Here is a 15,683-nt window from a genome sequence, read left to right on the forward strand (position 1 = left end):
TCTGTATTAGGAACTGTATTAGGAAGGATGAGAACCACTGTATTAAGAGAACTTGGGTTTCCATTGTTTCATCTGAAATGGGAATAAGAATGATCTCTCCCTTATGGTCAGGTAAGTGCTAAATAAATTCAAACACATGAAACACCCACAGGATAATGAAACACCTCCTGAACAATGTCCAGTAAGTGCCTAGTAATGACTAGCTGCCGGCATACAGGTAGCACAATTGGTGGAGTTAGAAGTCCTGGTCCTGTTCATGGTTAGTTATTAGAGTTGGCCAGTGGCTTCTACCTAGGGTCCACTTACACTTTCAGAACCTGGCTGTTACTTCATGGAGAGTAGCCTAATGCACACGATAAAGGCACTGGACTACTGGGACAGGGAGGAACCTGCCCACCCATCTTGTCATCAACACACGAGCTCCCAAGTCCTCCCAGAGATACATGCCATCTATCTCTCTTCTGAAGACCTTCCTGGCTCTGTAAAACAAGTGATCCTTCTCCCTCTCCCCAAGGCCTCCATGAAGATCTCACTACTGGTCCTGTGAAGTGTCTCTCTGCCTCCTGTTACCTGTCTTATCTATCTCTGCCCAAAACTTCGGCCATGCCTCTAGCCTGAGCCCTTCTTTGGACCATCAGTCTCATCCTGTCTTCAATTGCTGGTACTGGGCCTGGCACTCATGAGGGATGGCTGAATCTCTGTTAGTCTGGCCCATTGCCCCCCAGACAAAGCGAACATTTTACACGTGAAAGCAGGGATGGGCGCTACCCTGGGAACCAGGGACCTTGTCCTCGGCTGCACCAGAGCTGAGGGCCTAGCTGACTGAGCAACTGGCTGAGGACTCTGTGCTTCTCACCCCTGTCTCCCTCGGTGACCCGAAAAGGACATTTAAAGGCTCAATGTGTGCGTTACACATAAATAAGGTTTTTGGCTCCCATGGGAACAGACAAACCTGAGATCTTGGGACTTTGGGCTTTGTGGCAGAAGCATTAAGGTCAGCGGTGGAACTGGAGAGATGTAGGGACAGCTCATAACTATACTGTATGATGATAGGCTACCGAGGGGCACATTCCCATAAGAATGACAGGTGAGCCACTTAAATGGTAGCTTTTACCTTGACAAGTGAAACGAGGGAGTTTAGGCTTCACTTCCTGCTCATCCAAGGGTGACGGGTCTGTATAGAAAAGTCCTGGGTGCCTCACTTTTGGATGTAACCAGTAACTGTACTATGAGGAATCTGGCAGGAACTCTCCTCTGCAGCATGTGAGCTTGGCCTTGGCAGAGATGCTGGCATATAACAAGTAGACAAAAAACAAGCTGGCAGGGGAGTCTGAGGCTGAGCCAGTGGACACAGCTACAGCCATGACATCCATTATGGCCTGAGCCTTTCTCACAGAACAAGGAATCCCTGGCTTCTCTGGGTTTCTGAATGGAAAATCTCTTACTTCCTGGATGTGAAAGTTTCTGCCTTGGGCCATGTGGGGTTGAACTACCAATCAGGTCACATCACAACACAAGAACTAGGGCTCATGACCTGAAATAACAATGAGACATAAGGTCAGGGTGTATGTCTCTATGACTTATGATGCCCGAGACCCTCCTGACTGTAGCAACATAGCAGCGGAGCTGGCACACTTTGGGGTCCTGAACTATATTCTGTAAGGCTCAGCCCTTGACACACAATGCTCAGAACAGAAATTTCATACCCCACCTACCAAACCCTGGAGTCCTGTTGGCAAGACTGGGGTACGCGTTTCCGCTTGGTGAGGAGGCAGCTGGGCTGGAGAGAGGACTGTAGGACGAAGGGTCAGCCGGGTAGGGGTGGCTTGATCCAATTCCAAAGGCAGATGACTGCGTCTTGCTGGGCTAGGGTGGGATTTGCTATGGTCAGGACAGAAAGAGGCAGGGCCAACCAGCTTCCCACTGAGCTCCACCCTTGAGGTCACTTCAGGAACAGACCCCCCCCTTCCCTCACTAGCATGGGATGAGCCCAGTTGGGGGTAGGAGTGAGGACATTGGGCAGAATCTTGTTCCTGGAGACTTGGAGTGGAGCTGCTTAACATTTTACTTTGAAGACTACAATGGCTTGGCTTCTCCAAGTTCAGCTTATGGAGGCCTCCTGGCTGAATAAGACCTATCCTTCCAGAACCTTCCAGGAGTGTTGGTTGCATGGTTGGTTATTTACAGGCCCTTTTGGCATAGTAGTTCCAGAGCTTCAAAGTGATGAGGGACTCGCTCTTGCTGGGGAGGCTTTGGGTACCTAATCTCTCCTTGTTCCCTTTCCCAACAGGAGGTTGTAAGAAGTAAAGGGTGCTGATCAGACATGGTCTCAAAGTGCCCTGTAGATGGTGAGAACTCTTGAGGAACTGGGAGCACTGACCTCAGAGCCAGGACTCAAAAAAAAGCTGATGGTGGGTGTTCTGCCACTCTGGGTCCCCAGGGTCATGTTTCACTCATACCTGCCCTGGGAAGGGTGGACGGCTGCCTGTCCATGCCACCTGGCCCTGGTTCAGCTGCCGGGAGATCTGGGATATGTTCTGGCCCGTTGAGGAGGAGGACTGAATGTCATTCACTCCAGGCACATGGACCACAGAAGAGCTAGGAGAAGAAGAAAAAATACTTATTCCCAGGAAATGGCCTGCTTTCTTGAGACTGTTACAAGATCCCGAGCTGGCTCGCTTTCCTGATCTCTCCCTTGTACACTGCCCAGAGGTCCTTACTGGCTTCTGTTCTCAGATTCCTTCTTCCCCAGGGTCTGGCAGCTCCTACACTGGCCCACCACCACCTTTTTCTGAACAGCCTCAGCTCTCTACAAAATATCTCATTCCAAGGAGAGACACGAGTCTCAGAATACGAATCGGGCTATGGGCTAAGTGCTCTTTGTGCTCTAGTTAATTTGTCCCATTGGGGCACTGAGGAAGCTTATAGCCTCTGGACACAGGCTGCAAGCTGTCAGTTTCAACAGAGACAAAGCTGGGAACGGAAGGCTGCTGTATGTGGCTGTTGGTCTGTGTGTTCTGCACTCAGATGAATTCATTTGGTGTGCCTTTACTAGGCACCTGTAATAGTGTGTATCACAACGTGCAGCTTGCTGCATGACTGATGAGGATGCTCTGACACTGTACCTCCAGGCCCTTCTTCTACGAGCCTTTGGGATGTGTGGACTGTAAACTCATTGAAGAAGGAAAGAGATGAAGTTGGAGGGAGACTTGTATGGCTCCAGACTCTTCTTGCTATCTCGACGGGGCTGAGGGCTGTGACTACAGCTAGTGAGGTGGGCTGCATCTAATTTTAGGTTGTTCATAGAGGTAGGTTTTTGGGTGAATTTGGAAAGAGTTACAGACCACAGTTTTACCAGTGGAAAGTTGCTGTGTGTGGCTGTTGGTTTATATTCTAACCTTTGCCTATGCTTTCCAACTCCTAACAAACTGTAAAGCAAATTCGATGGTTTGAGCATCATGTCTGTCTTCCTGAATGAGTTTACTTAACACCTGTCTACTCCTTCCCACCTCCTCCAGATGAATGCCTCAGTTCAGAGGATAATTTCTTTTTTGTTGATCTTTTTCCAAGGGAGGGTCACACTATGCAGCTCAGGATGACCTAGAACTCACTATGTAGACTAGGCTGGCTTTGAACTCACAGAGTTTGCTGCCACCCACATGCTGGGATATAAAGCATGTGCTATCTTGCCCTGTAGAGGATAATTTCTTTATTTTTCATTTAGTCTCCTTAAAAATTATTAATATTAATTATACAATGTATAATAAATTCTGACCTTGAATTCACGATATTCTTCCTGCCTCAGACTTCTAAGTGCTGGGATCACGGATGTTGGCAACCTATTGCCAAAGTCATGGCTTTTCATTGTTTTGCTCACATCTCCCTCTCTTTCAGAGGGCATTTTCTAAACATAGTTCCTCACAGCTCTTTTTTAACTCATGTATCAGCCTTCACGGCCCTTTTTAGGACACTGACTGATGAGGGACAGCTGTAACCATGCCTGGGATTGTTGAAATAAAGTGCTAGCCCTTGTGCCCAGCCCTCCCTCGGGCTGCTGGTCACACCTGCTGCTGATGTAGGAGATCTGTTCTTAGAACGTCAAGGAAGGGAGATTCCTATCCCTTTGTGGCCAATGTAGTCTCTGGACACTGGGTTTTGCCTGCCCAACCTTGTTCCCTCCAGGCTCACGGAAGCCCTGTTCAGAGTTGGGCCAAGCTCAACTGGGATGTAAGAAAGATACCACCTTACTGTGCCTGGTGTGTGTGAAGCTTCTAGGAAGCTTAGGGATATCTGTGTGACACAGGAGGATGCCTTCCCTGAGGACTGCTGGCCTGTCCTCTGGCAGTCCTCCTGGGTTCTTGCTTGCTTTGCCCAGAAGAATCTTGAGCCAGGTCTGGCCCTCAGTGGTGATTTCAAGCTTCTTCAATAAGCTATCGCAGGCCTTGATGCTTATAGCCAGGCACCCTCCCTTGAATGGTTCTTAAGACCGAGGTTAAGATATGATGGACCACCTTTCCTCCTTGCACTTGGCTATGGACTCAGCTAATTGGAGAACAGGGCAGTTCTGTTTACTTTTCCAATGGGGCCTATGTGGATCCTGGCTATAAACCATCTCTTCCTCTCTTTCCCTGCAGGATCACAGAGAGGACCAGTATCTTCTGTGTCTGAGAGTCAGTGATGTCCAGTGTCTACAGAGGGGCTGATGGAACAGAGAAAGCAGCCAAAGTATTCATCCTGGCTCCATTCCACAGTATAGGAATGGCTGACTCCTGCTCAGTCAGAGCCAGTGCTGGCACTCAGGCCTTTATTCCTACCATTTATTTATGCCCCTCCCTGGCACCTACCTGAAGGCCTTGCCCGAGTGCCCAGCAGGGAATGGACTTCCTTGGGAGTAGATCTGCTGGCTGCCTGATGCTGAGGCTGAGCTCATCATCTTCTTCTCCGCTAGGAAAACCATAGGAGTTTCACGTAAAGGCCTCCCCTTGTGCTGCAGGCCACGAGGGGACACCCCAGACCAGGGCATGGCCTGGGAACTCAGGAGATCCACAAAGGACAGCCTCCTCACCTTCACCTTTGCATGTGCTCTCTTAGGCTTTTGGATCCTAGAATGGCTCCTGAGGGCAAGTCCTTGAGTGAGAAGACACTATTGTATTTAGTTCTTCCGTTTCATAGGAAATGTGCAAAAAGTGAGGGCACCCAGGGTAACCTCAACTGCCTGGCCTTGGACCTCTGCTTGGCCTTTTGTGTCCTAGAGGTCATTTGGGATGTTCCTTGAACTCTCCCCTACCTCAGTTTCTCCACCGAAAGAAGGTGATCATTGCAGTCTCTCATTGAGCTGTGGTGAGGATTCTTGGTGTTCTAAATTATAAGGTTTACCAAGGACAGTGCTGGGAAACCAAACAGCTCACACATTTGTTTTCATTTATTACAGATGAGAAAACCGAGGTGCTGCTTGTCCCAGGTCACAGGACAGCAAGGGAAGAACCAACCAATCCTATCCAGTGCCCCTTCCCTGACCTGAGCAGCAGGTGCTGAGGGAGACCTCAGACTGACTGGCCAGGGCAGATGGAAAGTGTTGCCTGACTTCATGAGACAGGAAACACCTGGACCTGTGCCAGAATGAGTCACCCAGAAAGGTGAGGTCTGCTCAATCCCTAGTCTAATTTCAAGGCCTTGAGAGCAGGCGTATAGAGCAGGGCTCAAATGAGGAGGAGACAAGGATAAAGGAGACCCAGGATGCCAGCTTATGTAGAAATATAATGCCCTAAGGCTGGGTGTGTCCCTTAGAGGTAGAGCTCTGCCTAGTGTGTCCATTCGCCAACACCACACAAGTGACTGACACACAAAATACAACGGCTACTGTAAAAACCAAGCTCCCTGCTTCCATGCAAGTTACTTCTTTTCTCACGTGTTTTGGTGATAAGTAATAAACACATTGTTGTTCTGTGCTCACACAGTACTTATATGTTTATGTCATGTATATGATATGCACACATGCAATCACACGCATGTGCACATTAATGTGTATAAATTATTGAGTTGTCTAAATCTTTCCCCATCTCATTATTTTCATCTACTTGACTTGTTGAAAACGAAGGAAGGCATCCCGAGCTCCACCTACTTTGCTTTTATCAGATTCTTCCTGTGCTGTGATTACACTGGCTTTTCTGTGTTTCAGAGTTCATGGGATTTGTAGTCAGCTCTGTCCTCTGCCCACAGTGACATTGTGACATCTTCCTCTGCTGATGCTGACACTTCGCTTCCATGACTGGGTTCAACAAACATTTTCATCACTCAGATGGGAATAATTCATCCCATTTGTTTGATTATGTTGAACTTTGACAGCATGTTAATTGGAGACTTATTGACCTGAAGTACTTGGATATCATCTTATCAGTCTTGATATTCACAATTTCTTGCCATTTACCTTATTTTCCCTCTGATTTTTTGTGTGATTTTCTAACTTTCCTTTCTAACCCCGAATCAGAACAACACTCGTCTCCTAGAAGTCATTTTCTTAGCTATTTTGTTACAGTGGTGAAGTCTGACCAATGACTAAGGTAATGGATCAGATTGTCTGCTCTGACCCTTTACATGTTAAAGATGGCAGCCTGAGATTGGTGGTCACTGGTGATGAGGCAGGGACAGGGATACAGAGAATCTGTCCTGACTCCCGTATGGGTTCTTTTTATGCCTTGTGGCAGTGACACAGAAATCACCTTACTTGTCCTCTCTCTCTAGGGTGCTACCTCCAGGTGGTCTGAAAGCAACTGTAAACCTTGCACAGTAAAGCTCACACCGTCAGCACACTTACACGCACTGATGCCTGCAAACATCTCAGCAAAACGAGGGTCTCTCTCTTGGGAGAAGATTGCATCTGCCTTTTCCACAGACTTCCCTGCCTCGTGAACACCAGCAGGTAGGTTGGGTACTGGGACCTGTTGGCACATAAAACATAGCAGCAATCCACACATAAGGCACACAGGGTACTTTCTAAGAGTTACAAGCTGTCCCTCCACATAGTCCCTCTAGGTGGAAGAGCTAGCCTTTCAAAACTTGACTATTATTTTAAGGTTGGATATTTAAGCTTACCAAGGAAGTTTAAAAGCACCTGGGTTGGGGGTGTGACCTAAGCATCACAGGGTATTGCCACAGTTACAGCGGCTACTTTCCTGGGGGATAAATGAAAAAAAAAAAAAAAACCAACCTACTGTACACACCAGGAAGAAAACCTAAAGATTAGTTTGGGAAGGTCAGATACTCATGTCAATTTTCCTGATAGTCAGCTGTCAGAAGCATGGAAGAGAGAAAAGGGACCAGGGGAGAGGAGATAAGGACCCAGAATGACAGAAAGAGACACATTAAGGTAAAGGTCAGAGAGACGTACATCCAGAGCCTGCTTTTGCTGGCTTCTGTGTGTGAGACTGGGGCCCATACTGGGATTTTCCTCTGTCCCCTAGAGATGCTCAGTGCTGGCTGACCATGGCTCACCTCCTGCTCACTACCCACATTCTTCCTCAGGAAGGAGGAACCACAGTAGGGAAGCAGGGGTTGAGCACCATTAGCACCCTAGAGGGCAGATGGAGCCAAGCGCCTTGAAATGGGGGGAGGGTGTCAAGTTCTGGGGTGAGTTTAGTTCTCAGTCCTCTGAGTATCAGTCAGAAAAGGATTTCCCAGAAATTCACCTGAGACAAGTCATATGATGACAGCCCATCTCTCTGGTGTACCTCCAATTCTGCCTGCTGTTGCTGAAGCTGCCTGTGAAACAAGAAGTTAACATGGGTGTAAGAAACAGAAAGGTGGGAGGCAATGGGGCAGAGGCAGGGGAGAAATCCCTGCTCCTCAGAGTCAAGTGGCCCATGCTGTACGGATTGCTAACAGGCTTTCCACTTCTATTTTACTCCAACCCCTGCAGTTTAGGTTTTGACTTCTACACAAACTGTTAAAAAGGTAAGGAAAAGTACATGTGTGTGTCCTGGTGCATGAAGAGACCGGAGGTTGGCATTAGGAGTTCCTCCTTATTTGTTTCCTATCTTATTCTTTGAGCTCACTGATTGGCTAGACTGGCTTGCTAATGAGCTCCAGGCATCCACCTGCCTCCACCCCAGCAGCTCCAGGGTTGTGCTAAGCTATTTACATGGATGCTTTGATCCGAACTCAGGTTCTCATGCGTGTTCTATGCTTGATCCACAGACCCATCTTCTCAGTCTTCAGATTTTATTTCTGAGACCGGGTCTTGCTCTGCACCCTGGACAGGTCTGGAACTCTTGATCCTCCTGCTTCAGCTCTCCGGTTGTAGGAGGACAGACAAGTGCCACCATGCCTGGATCAAACAAGGAGCTTCAGCAAATGACTAAAATTCTTTTAAAAGCAAAATTAAGGAAAGCCGTGTGTTCAGCGCTTGAGCAAAGGTGCAGGTCGTGGCCGCACACCCGCCGTCGGGGTGCTCTTCTCATTCATGCCTCAGACTGGATTTTTAAGGTGGTTACTTCAGCCACATGCTAATATCAAGAAGCTGGAGCTCAAAGCTAGGGTTAGGTCAGAGATGCTCTGTTATAGCAGAGCAGGATCTGACTGCAGGGTTGAGTCCATGGTGCTTGGCTCCTCCTACTCTGTTTATTATAATCTTAAAGCTCTCTGTGCCTCCTACTCTGCCAGGATGTTCTGTCAGGGGTGGGGTGTGTGCTGAGAGAGAAACTGGTGCTTCAAGTTTCAGGGACCAGTGAAGCCTGTAACTCATGCTCTGAAGAAGGGAGAGGGTACGGTCCTCAGTTCTGGATATCCCAGTGAAGAGACTCTGTAGGAGGACCTGCTGAGCAGCTGTTTTGGAATCAAACCCAGAAGTCTATTCAGTGAATTGTGCAGAGGCAAAGAAAACAGCCAGGACCAAGTTATGTTCTGATGACCCAGAACCCCCCAGATTCCTGCTCCAGTGGAGCTGGGTCTCCAGAGAAGGCCAGATGTGAAAACTGAGGTACCAGAGAGCAAAGGATCTGGTCTTTTACAGTGGTACAAGAGTGCAAGGACAAAGGCAAGGATGTGCTGTACTTCCAGGCCGTGTGAGCCTTTGCTTCTCATATCAGCAAAGTGGAGCATTAATAATAACAATAAAATGAGATTTCAAAAGAATTAAAAAGAGGGCTAGGGTACAGCAGAGTTAGGAGAGTGTGTGCGTGAAATTATGGGCTCAATTCCCAGCATCACATAAGAGCAGTCATGGTGGTCCATGCCCGTAATCCCAGCATTGGAGTTGTGGAGGCAAAAGATTCAGTAGCTCAAGGTTATATTCAAGGTCAGCCCGGGCAACCTGAGACCCTCTCTTATTTTTATTTTTATTTTTTTAACGAATCAATATAATCATTACTATCAAAGAAGAACTGAGGTCCTCCATTATCTGCTGCTTCCTGTTCCCTGCTTCTTAGGGAAGCATGATGGCTCACTGGCAGGCTGCTAATATCTGAACGGAAGACTGATCACCAGTACTCGGCCAGCATTTTACATCTTTACAATATATGGCTATCAGTTATCAGATAAAGGAGATGAGGCTCATCCAGCTTAAGTGGTGTTCCCAGCTAGAACACAGCACAGAACGGATTCACATATAATTCTGCAGAGCTGTGGGCCCTGGATTCTTCCCTCTGCCCAGAATATCTTCCATGTCCAAGGGCTCCTGGGAGACTCTGGAGGGGCTGGTCTGGTGTTGCTACGGATTCGAATGCTAAATTCTGTACCCCAGTAAGTTCTGTTGCCCAAAGTCGAATGACTTATCATGCACATCAGCTTTTGTTGTGCAAGTCTTGCACCCAAATTATTTATGATCGGTTAATAAAAGTTGCTGACAGTTCTGCCTATAGTTGGGCAGAAGAGAGGTAGGCAGGACAATGATTCCTGGGCTTTGGGTCTCAGGTAGGGACCATAAGGGAGAGAGAGAGGAGAGGAGGAATGAGGACGTCTCCATGGGGTAATATGGACTATGAGCATGTGGCTATAAGGGCTAGCCAGGGCTCGCCTGATGAAGCAAGAACAGTGCAAATGAAACAGATGGCAAGTAATACACTGGGGTTCAAGGCATGGAAGCAGGCAAAATAGCTCTCTGTGTCCTTTATTGGGGTAATGGCTGGCTAAAAAGTAGCTGTTGCTGTATTAATTTCCAGCATTAGTTATTAATTGCAGAATGTTTAATTCACACTACACCAAATCCTTCACCGGGCAGAGGGGAAGAGTGCTAGAATTCTAGGCAGCACCTCCAGTTCTGGTTCCCCCTGAGGGGCAGAAAAAGAAGGGATCAAGGTGCTCCCTAGGTTTGGAGCCAGTAAGTGGAAGGGTCAGTCTCACGTTGGCTGGAAGCTGAAGTCTGGCTCGCAGGACAGAAGAGGATGGTGACTTTGTGTTTAGCCCTCACTGAAGGCTGCTGCCTCCTGGGCATACAACCCCTGCCTCTTTCTGCACCCATCCCTTCTCTTCACTTTCCACCTACTATCAAACAGGTAACTACTACTAACTATCACTGAGTTTATGTGGTTATTGTCAAGTTGGACTTTGGACATGGTGGGGCTTTGAGCCCATGTTTGTACTCACACATGTGTGTATGCATGTACACATGCATACATGCATGCACACACATACCTACCCCCACATGGACATATGCATCTTCACCCACCCCTTCATGTACATACACATCGGTGCACACACGTAGATATGAGTGTATGTACACATCAGGAACTTGTGTCATGAAAACCTGAGAGGACCTCAGACTAGTGCTATTTTACTAGCAGAGGTTGGGTCTAAGGGGAACTGCATTCACTCCCCTGAAGAGAGATGGGAAGTGAATGTCCAGAGCTAGAATGGGCATGTATGAAAAGAGGGACATGACTGGTTTCTCAGAGTAGCAAATCCCAAACACCAAGACCTGGCCCAGCTCAGCGATGTGTACCCTGTGTGTTGCATCAGTCTGTTTTTCTGGGCTTCCATCTGTGTGGAAGGAACAGGAAGGAGTCAGAGGTGACAAAGAGCCTTTTCAGCAGCTTAGCACAAATGCTAAACACCCAACGCTTGCTTAACTTCTTCAGGAAGTTGCTTTTGGATGCTCTTTGCTGAAGGCTACTGAGCAAGCAGCTCCTTGCTCCACCCCCCCACCCCCCAGCACAGGGCATGGGAGGATCTTTCCTAGCTGGCCGACTGCTGGCAAAGCTGACAAAACTCAAGAAAGGGCTTGACTGCTCACATGCGTGGCCAGCATCGCCCTCTACCGTCCACAGCCAGCTTTTCAGCCTTGCCACTTGAACACCTGGTTTAGAAAACTGACAGGTGCTCCTGCAGCTGCTGCAGGTGTCCCAGGGGTTTTCTGCTCCACATGACTTCCAGGAGCTGCCGAGAATGACCAACCTGAGGCAGCAGAATGGTCCACTCCCGAACAAGATGCTTTTCTGTCTCGTCAACACTGTCTGGCTTTCAGAAAATAAGGTCACCTCATCAGCTGGGACTGGCTTACAGAGGAGAGTGACTTCACATCTATGCTTCCCCCTTGTCAGGGCTGCCTTCTGGGGGTGTTCCCCAGGTTCTGGGTGTCTTCCCCTTCCTCCTATGTATCTATCCACTGTCTCCTGTCTACCTCTACACTGTCTCCTGTCTGTCTCTACCCATGACTTCATGGCTAGGCAGCTTGAATTGGTAGGTGTGAGGCCATTGGGAGAGATAAGCCTAGGAGCACAGATTGGGCTTGCACAGATGCTCAGCAGATCAGGGCTAGCATTGTCCTTCCTCTGCCAAGGACCTGGCATCCCCAGCTTGTAAGCACCAGAGGAGCCTGATCATAACCCTCTATACCTTGAACATAGCAGCATCCAGGTCCTTCCAAGCCCTGTGCATCTAGCTCTACTCCCATTTCTCAGTCTTCCTTATTTTCATCAGACCTAGGATCAGATATGGGTGTGGCACTCATGGGCATGTCCCTCGGAAAAAAGAACACCTCTTCCACATTGTGGGATCGATGGGAAAAAAATGAAACACTCCTCAATTTGACTGAAATCTGAAGATGAGATAGGAGCATCTTCTGCCCATCTGGCTCTATGGCTTCTCATGTTTGTTCTGCTCCACTTACAGTTTGACCAGCAGATGGGGTCGAAGACGAATCCAGTTGTACCAAGTGCACAGGGGCAGAAGGTATCTAGAATGAGAGCTGATCCAGGAGGAAGTTGATAAAGAAGTATCTGGGATAAAGAGTTTATATGTCCCAGATGGTGTACTCGAGGATGTGGGACTAGTGTGAAAGCCAGGCTACAAGTGACTGGGAAAAACTAAACAGCAGCAGTTGGCTAGTGAGGCCAGTTCAGAAGGGAAGCTCTGACACAGAGATGTGGCAGGTTCTCAGAAGGATTCCCTGGTGTCAAGAGATGGGAGCATCGAAATTCTAACTCTATTGTTCATAGAGTTAGAAAGAGCAATTTGCAAATTCATTTGGAATAATAAAAAACCCAGGAGAGCAAAAACTACTCTTAACAATAACAAAACTTCCAGGGGAATCCCCATCTCTGACCTGAAGCTGTATTACAGATCAATTGTGATAAAAATCTCATGGTATTGGTACAGAGACAGGCAGGTAGATCAATGGAATAGAATCAAAGACTCAGAAATGAACCCGCACACCTATGGTCACTTGATCTTTGACAAAGAAGCTAAAAACATTCGATGGAAAAAGGACAGCCTCTTCAACAAATGGTGCTGGTTTAACTGGCAGTCAGCCTGCAGAAGAATGCAAGTCAATCCTTTCTTATTTTCTTGTACAAAGCTCAAGTCCAAGTGGATCAAAGACCTCCCATAAAACCAGGAACACTGAAACTAATAGAAGAGAAAGTGGGGAAGATCTTAGATCACATAGGCACAAGGGAAATTTTCCTGAGCAGAACACCAATGGCTTATGCTCTAAGATCAAGAATTGACAAATGGGACCTCACGAAATTACAAAGCTTCTGTAAGGCAAAGGACACTGTCAAAACGGCAACCAACAGATTGGGAAAAGATCTTTACCAATCCTACATATGATAGAGGGCTAGTATCCAATATATACAATGAACTCAAGAAGTTAGACTCTAGAGAATCAGATAATCTTATTAAAAATGGGGTATAGAGCTAAACAAAGAATTTTCAACTGAGAAATATTGAATGGCTGAGAAGCACCTAAAGAAATGCTCAACATTCCTAGTCATCAGGGAAATGCAAATCAAAACAGCCCTAAGATTCTACCTCACACCAGTCAGAACGGCTAAGATCAAAAACTCAGGTGACAGCAGATGCTGGCGAAGATGTGGAGAAAGAGGAACAGTCCTACACTGTTGGTGGGATTGTAAACTGGAACAATCATTCTGGAAATCAGTCTGGTGGTTCTTCAGAAAATTGGACCCAGATATACCACTCCTAGGCATATACCCAAAAGAAGAAGCTCCAACATCTAACAAGAACACATGTTCCACCATGTTTATAGCATCCTTATTTATAATAGCCGAAAGCTGAAAAGAATCCATATGCCCTTCAACAGAGGAATGGATACAGAAAATGTGGTACATTTACACCATGGAGTACTACTCAGCTATAAGAAACAATTACTTTATGAAATTCCTAGGCAAATAGATGAAACTAGAAGCTATCATCCTGAGTGAGGTAACCCAGTCAAAAAACAAACAAACAAAAATGGTATGCAGTCACTGGTAAGTAGATACTAGCTCCAGAAAGCTCTGAATACCCAAGAAACAATTCACTAAACTTATGAAGCTCAAAAAGAAGGAAGACCAGAAGGTGGATGCCTCAGTCCTTTATAGAAGGGGGAACAAAACACTCATGGGAGGAAATAAAGGGACAAACACAGGAGCAGGGATTGGAGAAAAGATCATCCAGAGACGGCCTTACCTGGGGATCCATCCCATATGCAGCCACTAGACCCAGGCACTATTGCTGATGCCAAGTAGTGCTTACTGGCAGAAACCTGATATGGATGCCTCTTCCCAGGCTCTGCCAGAGCCATACTAATACAGAGGAAGATGTTTCCTGCTAACTATTGGTCTGAACACGGGGACTCCAGTGAAGGAGCTAGAGAAAAGACTGAAGGAGTTGAAAGGGTCTGCAACCCCATAAGAAGAACAAAATTATCAACTAACCAAACCTACCACAGCTCCCAGAGACTAAAACACCAACCAATGTGTTCACATGGAAAGACCCATGGTCATGTGCAGCAGAGGACAGCATTCTCTGGCATCAATGGGAGGAGAGGCTTTTGGTCCAGCAAAGGCTCGTTTTCCCAGTGTAGGGGAGCACCAAGGTGAGAGAGGGTGTTTGGGAGAGGGAACACCTTTTTGGAGGCAATGGGAGGGGGAGAGGATGGGATTGGAAGAAGGGGATAACATCTGAAATGTAAATACAGAGAATAATTAAGAAAAGAGAGATGGGGAAGAGAAGGCCATGGGTTTCAGGACCAGCCCTTAGTGAACCCGAGGAATGGAGATTGGGAGTCCCAGTGGCCATGAGTGTCAGACACAAGGGCAGTATTCAGTATGCCTATCCCACTCCATACCTTCTGTCATGCAGGCATAGCTTCCACATGCTTTAACTCACTGGGACACCTTTGTGTCCACATGTTTGCATGTGTTGGTTCCTTGCTGCGTATGAATATTCCTTAGCTTGCACCAGGGTTACACCCGATACAATACCGTAAGTGTGTGGTATTGTAAATCACAAAGGCACCACACTGTCCCCAATCCATGGCATCAAGCTTAGTGATGGCTGTTTCCTTGCATGGATGTATGGGTGAGTGGAGCTGCCATTCTCTGCCACAGCTTAGCATCCCATGAGCTTCCTCTAGTGTGTTGCTGGCCCAGGGAAGGAGCAGATTCACAATCCCAAGTATGGTTCCTTTCGAATATGCATCACTCTCGCAGCCAAGTTAAGTCGAATTCCAGCACACAGAGGAGCAGGTAGACCTGTGTGACTACCAGGCCATCCTTGTCTATACAGCGTGTTCTAGATTAGCCAGGCCTACAAAGTGAGGTCCTGTATCTAAAACAAAAGTCTCAAAATGGTGTAATAGAAGCATCTGAGATCACACTTCTGTATTTCTTCCATGTTTGATCTGAAGAGGCATGATCTTCTCACAGCTAAGATCACTATGGCAAACACTGTGCCCACAGGTTTACAGATCTAAGCATAACTCCAGAAAGCAGGAGCCATGGCTTGGAGAGATAACACAGTCATTAAAGCAGGGCGAGCTGTTTGATTCCTAGCACACATGTAAACAATCCAGGCTCAGCAGTGCTTATGTGATCCCTGGGAAGCAAGAGTCAGAGCCTAGCCAAACCACTGAGCTCCGAGTTCAGAGAAAGACTCAATCTCAAAAAGTACAGTGGAGCAACTGAGGACTTCGGATGTCATCCTTTGGCTTCCACATACTTGTACACGCCTGTACACACACAGAGAAAGAGGGACCACATCACAGAAAAGCAAGTGCAGGGTAAGAGAGGAAGTGACTCGAGATCACAAAACCAGGAACTGCCATGGTTAAGACGAGAACTCAGGTTTACCTGTCAGCTCCATGAATACGGAGTGTACACAAAAGGCAGGGGTCCCGGGCTGGAAGCAGGAAGGGGTGCTTTCAGGTTTAGGTGCTGCTGATACAGTGGCTACTTGACCTTGGCCTG

General features: G+C 47.3%; 1 protein-coding gene across 2 annotated transcripts in view; it reads right to left on the reverse strand.

Annotated features, from left to right (window-relative positions):
• Positions 1-15,683, reverse strand: part of ARNT2 (aryl hydrocarbon receptor nuclear translocator 2) — a gene marked incomplete at both ends in the record, with an annotated part of 103,209 nt that overhangs the window by 8,411 nt on the left and 79,115 nt on the right. For both annotated transcript variants that reach the window (XM_080914171.1, XM_080914172.1), the window contains 5 exons: positions 1,716-1,866; positions 2,460-2,598; positions 4,845-4,944; positions 6,815-6,938; positions 7,686-7,758. In XM_080914171.1, the coding sequence (XP_080770297.1) occupies positions 1,716-1,866; positions 2,460-2,598; positions 4,845-4,944; positions 6,815-6,938; positions 7,686-7,758 (587 nt within the window). The remainder of the gene's footprint in view (positions 1-1,715; positions 1,867-2,459; positions 2,599-4,844; positions 4,945-6,814; positions 6,939-7,685; positions 7,759-15,683) is intronic.

Source organism: Micromys minutus (genome assembly GCF_963924665.1).
Source record: "Micromys minutus genome assembly, chromosome: 3".
In the NCBI taxonomy this organism is placed as follows: Eukaryota; Metazoa; Chordata; class Mammalia; order Rodentia; family Muridae; genus Micromys; species Micromys minutus.